General features: G+C 54.4%; 1 protein-coding gene across 5 annotated transcripts; it reads right to left on the reverse strand.

The window, feature by feature from the left end:
• Positions 1-12: 12 nt before the first annotated feature.
• On the reverse strand, positions 13-15,050 carry Polrmt (RNA polymerase mitochondrial). 5 transcript variants are annotated; one of them, XM_020172785.2, is made up of 21 exons: positions 14,900-15,050; positions 14,335-14,433; positions 11,097-11,656; positions 7,660-7,790; positions 7,296-7,482; positions 6,084-6,233; positions 5,621-5,785; positions 5,372-5,542; positions 4,936-5,160; positions 3,767-4,555; positions 3,199-3,321; positions 2,757-2,879; positions 2,374-2,553; positions 2,076-2,162; positions 1,839-1,952; positions 1,707-1,759; positions 1,434-1,532; positions 613-685; positions 380-471; positions 219-292; positions 13-126 (listed from the first exon to the last, which is right to left on the reverse strand). In XM_020172785.2, exons 1-21 carry the CDS (start codon positions 15,003-15,005, stop codon positions 77-79), a joined length of 3,651 nt encoding a protein of 1,216 aa, XP_020028374.2. In that variant the 5' UTR covers positions 15,006-15,050; the 3' UTR covers positions 13-76. The 5 variants fall into 5 exon arrangements, with proteins under 5 accessions (XP_020028374.2, XP_073910568.1, XP_073910571.1 ...); XM_074054467.1 differs by having other exon boundaries at positions 6,006-6,233; XM_074054470.1 differs by lacking the exon at positions 1,434-1,532.
• Between the last annotated feature and the right edge of the window lie 1,365 nt (positions 15,051-16,415).

The raw sequence follows: 16,415 nt of genomic DNA on the forward strand, positions 1-16,415 counted from the left end.
CAGCAGCTCCCGTGGGTGATGACAGCTTTATTTACACTATGGACAGGGCACCTGGGGACAGTGGGCAGGGCCTGCATCAGCTGAAAAAGTACATGGAGTTCTTCACCTGCTCCAGGTCGAAGGCCCCTGCGGAGGGAGCAGGGAGCTGAAGCTTAGGGGCGCCAGGGGTGCTACAGCCAAGTGGTTGTGCATGCCTGGGCCTGGGCCCCTCCCCTTACCTGTCTCTGGCACAGACTGCAGCGTCTCCTGCAGCTTGGTGACCAGGATGCGATCGGAGAGCTTGGACGTGGCACTAAAAACAGGGAGGGGGTAAGGCAAAGGCACAGGCAGAGCCATAAAAAGGACATCAGGGCCACCTGGGGTGGGACGGGCATCTCACCTGGGGCTGAGGCAGAAGCGATTCATCAGGAACTTGGACAGGTCCTGCAGGATGGGCTGGCTGTGCAGACGGATGAACTGCTCACGGCATACCTGCAAAGGGATGTCAGGAAACTCTTGCTTGCTGGGAAGTGGGGGGCCAGGTGGGTTCCCAGGTCAGACAAGGTCTGGGCACCACGCCTGGGGAATCACTGAATAAGATTCCATCTTCTCAGTAGAGGAACACGGACGCACCTGGTTCATGACTGGGACATCAGCTGCGTGTGTCCAGAAGCAGTCGTGCACTGAAACGAAGGTCAGACCCTTCCTGGGCAGCAGAGACCTCCCATGAGAAGGGTGCCTTGTCCCACCACTATAGGACCTGGAGCCTGTCCCATGTACCTGTGCCAACCACACCTTCCCCATGGGACACAGGGTCCAAGGAGCCCCCTCTTCCTGCTCCCTCACTTTATTGCCTGGCACTGGCACCCCCAGGACTGCCCTCTCATTCCTCTCAGCAGAAAGGTCCTCAGGGAAACCACCTCACCCCTTCAGGGGTGGCTGACACTGAGCCCCACCCCAGGCTCCATCTGAAGCTTCACACCATCCTGACACACAGCACCCTGAACCCAACTCAGTCCAGCCTCAGCTGCATGTCAGTGAGTGTTAGGAGGATTATCCACTTGCTTCGGGGCCACCTGTGTGCAGGACAGAAACCTAAAGGCCTCTGCCAGCATCCTGCATGGCTTATGACCCCAGAAACCACCAGAAGACCTTGTGGTATGGGAAACCCCATAAGGCCCCTTCACTGTCACAACAGCTCACCTTCGCTAGCCCAGCCCGCTTTGCACATGTGGCTCTTCTTGCCCAGCAGACAAAACCCTCCTGCCCTGCTATGAGTCTCCACTCAGCCCCTGATGGGAAAGGCCTGGACCTGTCCTGCTGGACTAGGCCTCACATCCTTGTCCTAGCATGTCCCTAGTCACCAGAATAGGACTGTCATGCTGTAGACAGTTACAAGCTACCAGCAGCACACCTGTTCCAGCCCATGTCAGTCCCCAGCAGTGCCTACCTACCTATAGCAGTGCAGGGCGGTGAGCATCATGTGCGTAGAGTCTAGTGAGTGGATGAAGTTGGGTGGGAAACCATTCTTCTGCTTGAGTGTGTTGGGCTTCCTGGAGGGCAGGTGGCATGCTACGGCCGGGCTCGGTGTGTCTGTACCAGCTCTAGTCCAGCACCCTCCCTCAGTGCCTCCCAGTCTCCCTCCTTTGGCATCCCCCCTCAGTCTCCATCTTCAGGAGCCTTTCTTCTTCCCTAGGACTCCCCCTTATGCCCCCCTAGCCACTCACTGGTTGCTGTCTGCACTGCTGATGCAGGTGATGGATTGGAGCCCGCCTCTGACCTACAGGGTGGGGACAGAGGGGCAATGAGTCCTGTCCAAGTCCCCAACCAGGGAGTGGAGGGCCAGGAGGTCCACATACCACAAACTTGGAGTCATGGTGGTATGGCTGGATGATGGGGATGCCCAAGGGGGTGACCCACTCCACTGCAGAGCCCGTGTGGGAGATGAGGCGGGCACTCTCGGTCAGCCAGTGCTATGGAACAGGGCATCAGCTCAGGCTGGGGCTATGCCTCAGCCTGGGTGGTGGCAGAGAAGGGGACAATGGGCCAGGTTGAGGGTGGGGGCAAGGAGGCTACTCAAGACAACAGACACACACCTGAATGGCTCTGGTGCCTGAAAACATCTCCTGCAGGCTGCTGAAAACCTGGCGTACAAGGTAGTGGGAGGCCTCCCAGACAAACTCCTGAAGAAGGCAGGCAGTGGGCAGGGCCAGACCAGCAGCTGGTCCCTCCACACACCTGCCCCACGCCACTGAACCGATAGCTTCACAGGACTTGCCCCACTCACACCCCATTCCACCTTTCAGAAGATGAGGCCTGAGGTCCATATGAGAGTAGAGGAAGGAGGTGGGGGAAGCTAGTGGCTGGGTGCAGGGAGCAGGGCCGTCCTCTCACCTGGGGGAAGCTGCTGAGTTCCCGGAGGCGCTTCTCAATCTGCAGGCGCCCTCCATAGCGGGTGACCCCATACACCACAGTCATTACCGTCTGCTTCACCACCTTGCGGCTGATAAAGCCCTCAAGTACCTGGGCCACTCGTATGCCCTTCGTGGCATCCTGCCTGCGGAACACCTCCACCTGGCCACAGGCAGGTGGGCAGTCAGTGCTGATAGGGGCCATCTAGGAGCCCTAATCTCACCCAACAGTGCCCTACCACATCATGCAACAGACTGAGGCCACGAGGGTCACTAAGGAATCTGCCACACTCAGGCACTTGCAGGACCGTTCCTGCTGCACCAGAGACCTTGGGTGGGGACAGGGGTGATAGCCCTGGAGCCCACCTTTGCAGCCACCTCACTGTACACGTCTTGTGGCAGGTCTGAGGGCATCAGGTTGACAGAGGCGGCACCCATACTGTCCTTGCCCAGGGCAGCATAGTGTTGCAGACCATTGCAGGAGCCGTCCTAGGTGGAGGGGCATCCATGAGCTGGCAATCACAGCTCCGAGTCCCCACGCCCCAGGCCCCAAGACTGAGAAACAGGCATTGCCCCACACTGTGCTGGGGAAGCTGGGGCACACAGAGAGGTAGAGATTTGTGGCAAAGGGGGACCTGCCTGCCCACAGGCACATGGCAAGGTCAGATGAACCACTATGGGACACCCACACTTTACAGTGAAACTTCAGACTGCAAATGCAGGACCCAGGATGCCTTAAACTGAGTCCCAGCCGAGCACCCCCACTGTGGGGCCTGTGCTGCCTCAAGCAGGCCCTCCCCAGGCTCACCTGGTGAACAGGCAGGTGGGAGACATAAGCAGTAGGGTCTGGGGTCCGCACGGCCCGTGCCACCTCCATGCAGCAGGCCAGGGTCTGCCAGGGCTCATCCGCCTCCATCCACCACTTCCGGCCCTTTGCAGTGGGTGGGGGAAGGGTACTCAAGTGAGGCCTGGGCCTGAACTGTGGGGCTGTACTCAGTTCAGACTAGCTGGGCTGGCTCAGGGGACATGCAGACACAAGGTGGCCAGACACACACGTGACAGGAAAGAAAGGATCCATATGGGTGAGATACAGAGGCAGTGAGTGGCCACAGGACACACAAAGTTCTGGAAGGAGGGCTGCCTGGTGGGAGCTGATGGACTGGGAGTCCGTCCCATCTGCTGGACAGAGTCTGGAGGCCAGAAGGCATTGGGAGGTGGCCAGAGCTAGAGTAGGACAGGCCAGGAGACACAGAGAAATGGGGAGAGATGAAAGACATGGAGGAAGACAGAGACAGACTGAAGAGTGGGGAGAAGATAGGAAAAAACGTCAGTGAGGGAGAGGAGACAGGGCCTGGAGCCCGCCTGCTGGCCCCTACCGTCATGGGCTGGTCCGCAGAGTCCAGGATGTCATCCATCACCTCATTGGCGAAGGCCAGGCGGGCCCGCAGTGAGTCGCGCTTCTTGAGCCCAGTGAGGTTGACTAGGTGGATCTTGAGCCAGTCCAAGCCATGAGGGCCAAGCGTGCGGCCCTCGGCAAACTCCAGCAGAGCACGGGCCAGGTCACTGCCCAGGTGGTTGAAGTGTGGTGGGCAGGGGTAGGTGCGGCCCCGGAAGTCCATGTTGTGGGGCAGCCAGAAGGTGCATTCCCGCAGGTGCTGAGCCAGCGAGAGGCGGTACAGGGCATCTATGCGCAGACTGTGCATCTCACGGGCCACCTTCAGGCAGCGTGCCAGCTCCCGCCGTACCTCAGCCTTGTAGGCAGGTGGTGTGCCAGGTGGCAGGACACCCTCAGGAGGCCGGGGTGCCTCAGAGGGAGGTGGTGGCACCCCCAGGCGGGCACAGCCCTTGGCCCGGAAGAGCTCCAGCACCAGGTCCAGTATGCACCCATTGACACGCCAGGCGCAGTTCCCCAGCTGGGTAAGTGCATCCAGGGCACCATGCAGCTCAGCAGGTGGGCAGCGCTCTAACAGGTGCTGGTGCTGCATGGTGCCTTCCACCGAGCGCATCAGCTTGGTGGGGCTCAGCAGGAAGGCACCTGCATGTGGTGAGGTCCAGGGCAGCGGGGGGCACAGCATGGGAACGTCAGTTGCCTCAAAGGTCAGTGTGGTCTCTGCTGCAGCAGCCAACAGCTGCGTGAAGGCTGGGTGCGGCTTGAGGATGCCAATCTGGACGAGACGCAGAGGTCAGCACCTGGCCCTCAAGCCCACACAGGTCACTCCTGCCTGGACCCATGTCAGGGGCCGCCCTGCCCAACCAACAACTAGTGTGCCCTTCACTAACAGATGGGGAGTGATAGTTAACTTTTGTGAGCAAGTTGTGCATGTCAGATGACCCATCCCAAGAGGTGAGAGTGATGGAACAGCAACTGCCCAGAGAAGTCAAGAGCCCCCAAGAGGCATACAGCATTCCTGACCCCTGATTGGATCCTCCACCCTAGCAGATGACCCCATGGCTGAAGAGAGAGAACCTCTGTCCAACACAGCCGAGGGGTCTCCGTGGCACCCTCAGAGGTCCTGCTGCCTCCCTGACCTGTAGCCCCACCCACCTGGCGGAAACTCCGGAAGGAGTAGACATGGTAAAGCACGGGGATGAGCCTGCAGGCGCCTTGGGGAGCAGCCAGGTTGCGGGGCATCTGCACAGCCTGCACCAGCACCTCAGCCAGTTGCTTGCCCAGCTGCAAGACCACTGGCAGGGGCCAGGGCCGCTGTGGCGGAGCTTCAGGTGCCCCCAGTGCCTCCCAGTACTGCCGAGGCAGGTAGGGTACAGCCACCTGTGGAAAGGGGTGATTAGGGAGTCAGAGGGCAGGGGCTGCTGGGCTGGACACCCACATTGGCCTCAGCCTTACCAGCTAGTAGGGCAACTGCTGTCCCCATTTTTTAAGTGCAGAAACTAAGGCTCAGATGGAGTCATAGCAAGAAGCAGCAGAGCTGGATCACAAGTAAACAACACAGAGAGGGAGGGGTGCCCAGTGCCTGCCTCACCTGAGTGTCAGAGGCCAACAGTTGCAGGTACCGTGTGTACCGCTGCTTCAGCTCCTCCACCTGGTTGCTGAGCCACTTCTGCTGCACAACATGTCGGTTGAAGGTCCGCAGGCCCAGATCATAGGCCAGGGTGATGAGTGACTCGCCCTGGGCGGGCAGTGCATACAAGGCCTGGGGGACAGTATGTAGCTATGAATCCATGTTGCCTGCTGCCCCCCTACCTGCCTGCCAGGCCTGGCGAACACCCACCTGCAAAAGCATCCGTACGAGCTCCTGCTCGCTGAGCAGGCACAGGAAAGGGTAGAGCGTGGGACGGCCCTTGTGAGCCTCTTGGGCCAGGCTGGCCTTGGTCTCCTGCAGCAGCCGGAGCAGCGCTGCCTCCCACTGCACACGCAGGGTCTTCAGGGTCTTCCGCTACGAGGGGACAGAACATGGGCAATCACCACTGCAGGGGCCACCCAGACCCTGAGCTCATGTCTCAGCTCATGTCCCTGGTGGAGAGCTTGTGGGGCCCTGGCTGCCTGGACTGTCTTGGCAGCTGGAGGAGGGCATGGTTGGTGTGAGGAGGCAGAATGAGCAGTCCACCTGGGAGCTTTGCACGGTGGTGAAGGTCAAGACCCACCCGTGGACTCACAAGTCTGCCCTGAGTCTTGACCTGGCTGAGCCCGTCAGGTCTGTCCCAACAACAGGTCCAGACTGGAGACACCCTTACTGCCTGAATGTTCTCTTTGGTCAGCCCCTGAACCTTCTCCACAGACTCCACATGAACACTGCTGGTCAGCTCCACGTGCAGCTGCTTCTGGAAGAAGTTCTGCAGGGTCTTCAGGGGCAGGTGCAGCTTTGGGTAGGACACGGGTCCATCCTGAAGGGAACCACAGGAGAGGTACAGGATAGAGAGCTGTGCTCCTCTCCAAGTAACTGGCAACACCCAGCAGCCTACCTCCCTACCCAGGAGCCCCCTGCCCCGCAGAGTCACAGCCAAAAGTCTCCTCATGTCCCTGCTTATGTCCTTCACTGAGGATGGGCAGAGTCCAGGGAGATGGTTCACTGCATCTCCAATGTGTTTTCTTTCCAAACTTGGAACCGTGTGAATGTGTGACCAACAAAAATAGATAAGTTAAAAATAGTGACTAAAACCCAGAGCACTGAGAAGTGAAAGTGCATATCCACACAAAAGCCTGAACATGTGGCTCACTGCGGCAGGACTCACAACAGAGAACAGGAACAGCCAAGTGCCACCATGGACAACTGGACATGCATGTGTTCCTCCACACTGGAGATCACTCGGTCAAGCAAGGCTGTGACACACACTACAACATGGAGGGAACCTGAGGACACTGAGCTCAGTAAGAAAACCAGATGCAACAGACTGCACAGTGTGTGACTCCATTGATGGGAAACATTCACAACAGGGGAATCCAGAGACAGACACAGCTTCACGGATGTGTGATTGTGAGAACAGACTCCCCCCTGAATTATGCTTTCCATGGTAGATCAGATTGCAGGTGTATTGCATCTCAGTAAAAGGAGAACCTGAGCATCAGCCTGATGGCTTCAAGGGCCCTCACCACTCTCCTTGCCTGCGCACCGGCTGGGTGCTTTCTTGACACTGTAGCCTGTCTTGGCTACAGCAGTTTGTCCAACTCTAAAGGCCATGTTCCCTAGCACCTTCCACCCTCAATGTCAAGGTCCTTTGTATCCTGCTGAGCCAGGTACCTCTAGCTCTGACTGTTCACCCTTCCTGAAACCCAAAGGGAAGAATGAGGAGCTGATATGACAGACAGGCAAGGCTCTAAAGCAGCAGCAAGGAGCCTACAGGGTGCTATAAAGTTGGGGCTACTACCAAGGACTGAAGTCACCAGAGCACACAGCTCACCTTGCATGGGCTACCTGCCACATGCTGCAGCTTCAGGTCTGGGCTCACCTGGGCATAGATCTCCCTGAGCAGCGTCGAGGTGTTGACCTGGGGTGGGGTCTGTGGCGGGGGGCTGAAGGCAGGCTCAGCTTTGACCACAGCCCTCAAAAGTGCAGCCCGCTCCTCCTCGGACAGGGCCAGGGCTGTGAAGAGTTGCTGTAACTGCAGCCCATCCTGGGCCATTTGCTCTAGACACCTGTGGGGGCAGTGCACAGGTGGACAGCAGACCCATGCTAGGACAGGGGACTCCCAAATCCAGTGTCCCTGAAGCCCACCTGAGGGTACTCGAGACCACCTCCCACTCACCCTGCCAGTGCGCCCCTGTGCCCAACAAAGCTGTGGAGGGAGGTAGGGGCTACTAAGCCCCACCTACCTTTTGATGGTGCGGGCATCCTGGTCCAATCTCCCCATGCACTGGAGTGTGGCCATATAGGACAGCAGGTCTGGGGTGAGGCCGGCATCCTTCACCATGAAGAACACGTAAACCAGCTCCTTGAAGGAGCCCTGGGGACACCAAATCAGGGTGAAGGCCTGGGGATGGCCAGGTACCCCCATCCCTCTGCTTCCTGCAGACCCCTCCTCTGTAGCATGACTCAGAAGGGGACTGGGCCACTAGCCCCAGCACCAGCTGGGCAGACAGACAAATCCATTCACCTTACATTGCTGTGCAGAGTGGTCAGGAGGCCACAAATACAGCCAGTGGGACTACTGGGAGGTTTGTGTCCCTTTGAGGGAGCTTGTCTATAGTTTTAAATTTTATAGATATGAACATGCATATTTTCAAGGCTGATAAAATTTGACTGCTTTTCAAGCAGCTTAGCTTAAGGTTTGCCATTGCTGCTGATCTTTCCAAAGGACTGACTTTTACTTCTACTGATACTTAGTACCACTCCCCTCTTCTTGCTTTCAGCTATCTCTGTTCCAATCTCACTGCTTCCTTTTATCTGTCAGCTTTGGGATCAGGGTGCACTTCTCTTTCTAGTTTCCTAAGATGGGAGGTGGGTTATTGATTTGCGATCTTCCACTTTCCACCTTTCTTTCATTCTTTTCTTTCTTTTTTGGTGGGACTAAAGGTTGAACTAGGGTTTCATGCTTGCAAAGCAGGTACTCTACCACTTGAGCCACACCTCCAGTCCATTTTGCTTTACTTATTTTGGAAATGGGATCTCAAGAACTATTTGCCTGGGAAATGGGATCTCAAGACTATTTGCTCGGTCTTCCTGATCTCTGCCTCCTGAGAAGCTAGGATTACAGGCGTGAGCCATTGGAGCCTGGCTTTCTTCTTTTCTTTTTTGGAGGCACTGGGGTTTGAACTCAGGAACTTCACTTTTGCTAGGCAGGTGCTCTTACCATTTGAGACACTCCACCAGCCCTTGGTCTTTCACCTTTCTTAATGGATCTGCTTAAGGTTGTGAGTTTCTCTCAGAGCACTGCTTTAGCTGCATTCCAGAGGCTGTTTTCCAGGTTCTCTGGCAATTCCTCTTTTAACTCCTGGTTGCATAGAAATGCATTACAGATGCTTCCAAAGGGAAGAACATTCCCCACATCCTCTCCTTTCTCATTCCTGCAAACCTGACTTAAGAAATGTCAGCTGGGCGCCAGTGGCCTCCTAGCTACTCTGGAGGGAGAGATCAGGAGAGGAGAATCTCAGTTCGATGCCAACTGGCAAATAGTTGGCAAGACCCTATCTTGAAAATACCCCACATAAAAAAGGGCTAGCGGAGTGGCTCAAGTGGTAGAGCACCTACCTAGCAAGCATGAGGCCCTGAGCTCAAGCCCCAGTACTGCAAGAAAAGCAAAACAAAAAACAGAGAGGACACAGAGACACATGGGGAAGAAGGCCACCTGACGATGGGGCAGATTCAATGATGCAGCCACCAGCCAAGGAACAAGGACTGTTGGCCATGTCACACACTGGGAAAGGCAGGAAGGACCCTTCTTGGAGCTGTGGGAGGGAGCACAGATCTCAGTCTCAGATTTCTGGGCTCCAGGCTGGGAGAGAACAAATTGCTGCTGTTCTAAGCTACCAGGCTGTAAATTTTTGCCTCAGGAGTCCTAAGAAACTTATACAAGGGCTAGCAGTAAAAACACCTCCTTTAACAAGGCTCTGCATAGGGGGATTTGGAGGATTTGTGAGCTGGGGTGGGATCAGACATACCTCTTTCAAGCAGTGATGAACCTCACCTGGTGGTAAGGGCACTGCAGCCTTAAAAATAATGGACAGCACAAGATGCACCCAGGATGTTGCTGTTCCATGCCCTAACAGAGGCACATCAAATTCTCTAGAACACATCTGTGTTAATATTTTGACAGCTATTTTTTTCTTAAACCTAAAATCAAACCAGCCCTTACTGCTATTTCCCAGGAGTGCAGGATCATGGGATGGGAGCTAATGCTGCAGGGGTGAGGGGAGCGCTCCGTTAGCAACTCTCCTAAACAGCCAATGGGTCAAAGAAGAAACTGGGCTGGGCGCTGGTGGCTCACGCCTGTAATCCTAGCTACTCAGGGGGCAGAGATTTAAGAGGATCTTGGTTTGAAACTAGCCTGGGCAAATAGTTCACGAGACCCTATGTCAAAAAAACCCCATCACAAAAAAGGGGCTGGTGGAGTGGCTCAAGGTGTAGGCCCTGAGTTCCAGCCCCAGCACCACAAAAAAAAAGAAAAAAGAAATTGGAGGATCAGGAAATACTTGGAGACGAACAAAAAACAAGGGATGTAGCTAAAGCAGTGCTCGGAGGGAAACTGCTAGCTGCAGACACCTATACTAACAAAGAAGAATCATAGTACCCTAACTTTCCACTTGAGAAAACCAGAAGAATCCAGGTGCCAGTAGCTCATCCCTAAATTCCTAGCTACTTGTTTTTTTGTTTGTTTTTTGGTTTTGGGGGGGTTTTGGTGCTGGTATCAAACCCAGGGCCTCGTGCATGCTAGGCAAGTGCTCTATCACTGAGCTACATTCCAGCCCAATCCTAGCTACTTGAGAGGCTGATATCAGGAAACTCTTAGTTCAAGGCTGGCCAAGGCAAATAGTTTGAGAGATGCCATCTGCAAAATAACCAGAGCAAAAAGGACTTGGAGGTGTGGCTCAAGCAGTAGAGCACCTACTTTACAAGTGTAAAGCCCGGATTCAAACCTAGAAGAAAAAGAACAAGCTGACCTGAGAGCACTTAGGCCCTCATCCCTGAGGTTCATGGGCCAGTAGACAACAGGAACACCCACGGGTGCAGAAGTTCTAGGCAGAACAGATGGGAGGAAATGCATGAAAACATTCACAGGGACCTTTTGCTTTTGGTCATTTTCAAAACTTCCACTGACAGCCACATGTAATTTCTATCTGAATAACCTAAAAGCCAGGTGTGATGGCTCACACCTGTTATCCCAGCTACTCGGGAGGCGTTCTGAAGCCAACCTGGGCAAAAAGTTCATGAGACCCCCATCTCGACCAATGGCCAGATGACTGCAAGCGCCCATCATCCCAGTGTCGCATCCAGGCTGGCCCAGGCATAAATGCAAGACCCAATTCAAAAAATAACTAACAGCAAAAAAGAGCCGGACTCACTCAAGTGGTAGAACACCTGCCCAGCAAGTGTAAGGCCTTGAGTTCAAACCCCACTACTGCAAATAAGTAAATAAATAGAAAAAAATGTAAAAGCCTGTAAGAGTTATTAAAGTGAAACACAAAGGACTTAAACTTTGGAGCTAAATAAGCCAAGGGATGGAATCTATGTGAGGGCAAGTCCTGCCTTTGAGCCTCAGCTCTGCTCTGACAGGTCCCTGGGAAGACTTTCTCCCTCTGAAGGCTCTCCTCACCTTGCGAGCCCAGCCGAGCATGACCGTGTTATACATGGCCAGTGTGAGCAGCTTCTGCTTCTGGGGCCTGCCATGATGGCTGACCAGCACATGGTGTGCAAGGGGCAGGTGACCAGTGGCCAGGCAGCACTCGAAGAAGGCTTGGAGCTTCTGCTGCTGGCTTAAGACTTGTGCTTCCACTGCCGGGTTGGGCTTGGACTGGGCCCGCTTCTCAGAGCTCCGCCTCCGTGGGGCCTCCCGCAGCACCTGGTTCAAGCGCTCCTCCCAGGGGCTCTCAGAGGCCCTGTGTGCTGCAGGCTGCAGGCAACTAGCCAGCTGCCCACTCAGAAGCCGGGGTTCAATGCGCAGGGTCCAGGGCTGCAGCCTGATGGCCAGCTTCTGGCTGCGCTCCTGCAGCTGCACCTTCAGATGCTGCTGGCGCTTCTGCAGCTTCTGCCTCTCCTGGTCCAGCTTCTCCGCCCAGCGGCCCCTGCCTTTTGGAAGCTGGGACATTTCCACCTGCTTCATTGTCACTTCAGACACACTCTCTGCTTGCAGCTGTCGCACGCGTGCCTCCAGCACTGTAGGCAGAGGGGAGGGGTCAGGCCCCACTCAGTCCCCTCACTATACCCCACCAACAGTCCCCAGCACTTCCAGTAGAGGGAAGGGTTCAGGCCCCATTCAGCTCCCCACCACAGCTAAGTGGGCCATGGGAGGTGCTAAGGCCTCCAATCCAGTCTTGTGTTACAAATGCCCCAAGTTCTCCATAATTTAACTCATGACCACCTTCCCAGCACCTCTACTGACTCCCTCAAACAACTCCAAGAGCTGCTCTTCCATGTCTCTTCCATCCCTGGCATTCCTGCCCCTCCAGACACACACCCCAGGGTCACTCTCTCCCCCTCCACATCACATCAGCAGGTCCTCTGGCTCTGCCTGCTTAATCTCCTGTTTACCATCCCCTGCTTCCCACCACCCACCCTTGCTCACTCTGTCCAGCCTGAAGGCTCCTGTCCTACCTTGCAACCTTTGCACATGCTGTGCCCTCTATATTGGGGTTGGGGATTTAGCTCAGTGGAAGAGCACTTGCCTGGCAAGTGCAAGGCCCTGAGTTCGGTCCCCAGCACCGAAAAAAAAAAGGAAAAAATAGAAAAAAAAGACAAAAAAAAAAAAAAACAAGGCAACTGTGCCCTCTATCTTGACCAACTGGGCCAGGACCCTGGACTGCCTATTCCCAGTCTGCACTGCCACCTGACAACTGCGCTGGCCTCCTGGGGCACTGCCTCCTCACAGGCACTTGACACTGGACATTGATCCTACTGCTTTATGAAGTTGCTGGAAACACTGAGCTAGGTGAGCCACTGTACCCAAGGGAAACACAGGGGCTGTGTTCATTTTTATCAACTGACAAAACGTAGCTCTGCTTTATGTGCTTTGAAGACATCTTGTGTAATATACTTTGCTGAGTCGTCAACATTGAATTCATGGCCTGCAGCTCTCTAGCCCACTGCAGAAGCCAGTAGACCAACACGTTATATACATTTTCTCTATCATGCACATCATGGCACTATACACGGGGACCATTCTAAACAGCAACATCACCACCAAAAGCACAGAAAGGCAAAAAGCATGGTATTGAAGGTGCCACAAAAGGAGACCCTAGGTTTCAGCACGAGCAAAAGCCAGGCAAGTCACTGCCTTATCACATTTCAGTCGGAGGTGTCTGCCTCAGGCAGCTCAAACTCTGCCCCTCTGTGCATGTCTGATTGGGAAATTAAGGATGGGTTCTGGGATTACAAGTGAGTTTTGGTAAGCAGGTGAAATCTGCAAGTCTAGAATCCTGGAATACCAAGGACCAACTGCATCTGCCTTCTGCTTCCCACATTTCCCTCAGCAGAATACCAGCCCACAAGCCCTGCAACTGGCTATGATAAGGGACAGCAAGCACATGGTAGGGGCCTAGTACAGATTTACTGAAATAAAATACAAGCACAACCTTGGCCCTCAGAGTACTGCACAACATAGGAGACACCGTTAGAATAAACATGCGGGCGTGTTGAAAAAAAGAGTAAGGTGAAGGGGATGGGATGTGGGTTCCAGCTTCCTCGTGGGGAGGTGATGGCTGAGCTGAAACCTGGGAGGTAAGGGCCACCAGCTCTACAGGAACCAGGGGTCACATAGGTACAAGGGTCTTGGGGCATGAGCTCATCCATCACACAGCAGTGAAGTCAACGTGCCTGCAGTAGGTGGATCCATGGCCACAGCAGGAGTTGAGTTTATTTTGCTCATGAGAAGAAGCAGCCAGAGAGAATATGATGGGATTTAAGTCTAGGACCCTTCTAGGGCTAGATGATGGATCTAGGCTTTGCTTTAGAATAGTTAGGCGAGTGAAGAGGATCAGTGGTTGCTAAAAGTGGAGAGCCACTGCACCTGTCTTTACTTTAGGACCTTAGACTTTTCTGTAACAGAAAGTTCTTTTACAGGTGCTCTCCTCCCTCCCAGCTGCTTGATAGATACAGACAGGACATGGTGCAACCTGAAAACAGGAGACCCTGTACTGTGACCTGGACCAGTATGAGGAAGCACAAAGATGCTCACCTTCTTCTGCCATGCAGGCCTGGGGTTCCCACTGACTAGATATGGTGGCCCAACCTGAGAAAGCCAAGATAGGCAGCTCAAGGCTCAAATTCCAGCCCTGCCCATGGGGCTGTGCACGGCCCTGGGTAGAAAGGTCTCCTTCGAAGTGGCAGGATGCTGGGGAGGGGGAACTATAGGAGCTCCCACACCATCATATGGTATGTCCAACTGCTGAAAGGGCAAAGCCACCTGCTCTGTCACCCTCTTCTCAGCCAACCCTAGGGACCAGGTACTCTGGTGTCTTTTGTTTGTTTTTTTGTTTGTTTGTTTTTTGGTACTGGGGTTTGAACTCAGGGCCTACACCTTGAGCCACTCCACCAGCCCTTTTTTGTGATGGGTTTTTTCGAGATAGGGTCTCACAAACTATTTGCCCCGGATGGCTTCAAACCACAATCCCTCTGATATCTGCCTCCGGAGTAGCTAGGGTTACAGATGTGAGGCACCAGTGCCCAGCAGTTACCCTGTTTTACAGAGAGCTTCAGTGTCTTCTATACAAATGGAGGAGCCTATTCCTTTCTCCTAGGATCACTGTGGGGAAGCAAGGGTGTGTGACCCCAGTGAAGCAGTCCATGGCTACCACAAGGCAGTAACTTTGGCCCCCACACCCGGAGACCCTGCTTACCCTCCAGCAGCTCCGCATGGCTCCAGTCCTTCCTGCGGTCTTGCTCACAGGGGCTAGCAGACGAGCTCCTTCTGGGACCCCAGAGGCCACCGATGGTCTCTGGGGAGAAAGGAAAGTGGAACCAGGAGGTCAGAAATCCGGCATCAAAGGATAACGGGAACCTAACTCACTGAAAACTCATTTATCACAGGTTTCAAATTGGAAGGAAAGCAAGAGGTCAAAAGAAGGGGGCCACACGCTAAGAAAGTGCAGCGAGGGAAGAGAAATAAAGGAACAAGAGTTCCAAAGTCAAGAACCCGAAGTCCCAAATAGAAGGTCTGGGAACTCCAAAAGAGACCAAGAGTCAAAGGTCAAAGTGCCCAGTTGATTCCCCTGAGGAGACGGGTCCAAGGCAAGTAACCTGCAGATCGAGTCAGTGGATTGCCCCGGACCCCACAGGGCATTCTAAGAGCAAAGTTTAGGGATAGTCAGATCCTGGGCCGGGAGAGCCAAAAGTCACCGCCGCGCGGCGGGAAAAGCAGCAGCCGCGGCTTCGCCCCGGGCGGTTCGACCTCCCCAGAGTTACCTTCTTCCGCCGCGGAGCGGGGACGACTGGAGGACCGCAGCACCCTGCCGATCCCCACCGCGCCGCGGCCCCAACCCAGCGCCGACATGCCGCCAGTCACCCGCATCGCGCACGCGCACGCGCGCGCGCAGCTTGCCGGGAAGTGTGGTTCTGCGGCCGACGGCAGCTGCGAGGGCTCGCTCTCGCCGGAAGTGTGCCGCTGGAACTACAACTTTCAAGGGGCAACTTTCGGAGGCAAGAAGGCATGCGTTGGAGGCGCCCTCTGACTGGTTCTTCATGCGCTCAGGGAGGGGAGGGACAACGGTTGCCCTGGCAATTTGGGAGCGTGCATTGGGAGGAGTGGATTTTTTTTTTTTTTTTTTTTTTTTTTTGGCAGCGCTAGGGTTTGAACTCAGGGACTCGCACTTGTTAGACAGTCGCTCTACTACTTCAATTATGCCACCAGCCTTTTTAAAAAATGCGGTACTTGGATCTGAACTCAGGCACTCACGCTTGCCGAGCAGGCGCTATACCACCTGAGCCCCTCCACAACCGTTTTGGGTTGGATTTTTTCGAGATAGGGTCTGGAGAACTATTTGTCCGGGCTGGCTTTGAACTTCCATCCTCCTGATGTCTGCCTCCTGAGTAGCTAGGATTACAGGTGTGAGCCAGCAGCGGCCTCCTCCCTCCAGCTCTTTTGTTTTAGGTTATTTTATTTGTTTGTTTATTTATTTATTTATTTATTTTATAGCTAGGGTCTTCTGTTTTTGCCCAGGGCTGAACTGAACCATGGTTGAGATGGTGGTCTCGCTAACGTTTTACCAGAGCTGCGATCCTCTCATTCTCTACCTCCTCCAAGGCTGGGTTTTTTGTTTGTTTTTGTTGTTCTAAAGGAAAAGTCATGTGATTTGTACAACATTCTGTAAATTAAAGATTCCTGTCTGCAGTCTTCATTGATCCAACGAGAACTTCGGGGTGGGGACATTACTATTCCGGGAGGAAGCCGAGATTCAGAGAGATTTATCAAGTGATCCAAAGACATAGAACATGGACATGGAGAGGGAGACTGGAGGGAAAGCCTAGGTCTGTCTGCTTTCAATCAGAAAAAAGTAATAAGCAACTGGGACACTATATTTCCTGGGTATGTTCCTCATTCACTCCTTCCAGCCTCAGTTTATCTACCTTGGCTTAAGCTCCCAAAGACAGGCAGAATGAAGAAGAAGAGGGGATTAAATGGGGATGCAACAAAAGAAATGAGATAATCCTGGAAGCCTAGATCTAGTGGTAGCCTCCAGGGGATTCCACACAGGCATAAGCAGGACCACAGCATTGGAGTTCAACCTGGAAGACTTGCCCACCTATCATTCAGTGGCGGGAACTGAGGCCTAGAGAGAGAAGCCCCTGGTCTGGGATGAGCAGGCACATGAAGGATGAGTCTAGCAACAGCCAGGGTGGCTATGCTCCAGAGAGATGTCACTAAATGCAAAAGCCTTGGACCAGAAGCCTGCAGAGACCTGAATGGCTGAGCAGAGCAGGG

This window comes from Castor canadensis, chromosome 14 (genome assembly GCF_047511655.1).
Source record: "Castor canadensis chromosome 14, mCasCan1.hap1v2, whole genome shotgun sequence".
Taxonomy (NCBI): Eukaryota; Metazoa; Chordata; class Mammalia; order Rodentia; family Castoridae; genus Castor; species Castor canadensis.

Bases quoted from the DNA above. Each gene is read 5' to 3' on its own strand.
- Polrmt (XM_074054467.1), bottom strand. From the start codon at position 15,005: ATGCGGGTGACTGGCGGCATGTCGGCGCTGGGTTGGGGCCGCGGCGCG. The intron at 7,483-7,659 runs GTAGGTGGGGCT...CTGCCCCCACAG, and splicing joins GATGCCCGCACCATCAAAAG to GTGTCTAGAGCAAATGGCCC. The intron at 1,760-1,838 runs GTATGTGGACCT...CCCACCCTGTAG, and splicing joins ACCATGACTCCAAGTTTGTG to GTCAGAGGCGGGCTCCAATC.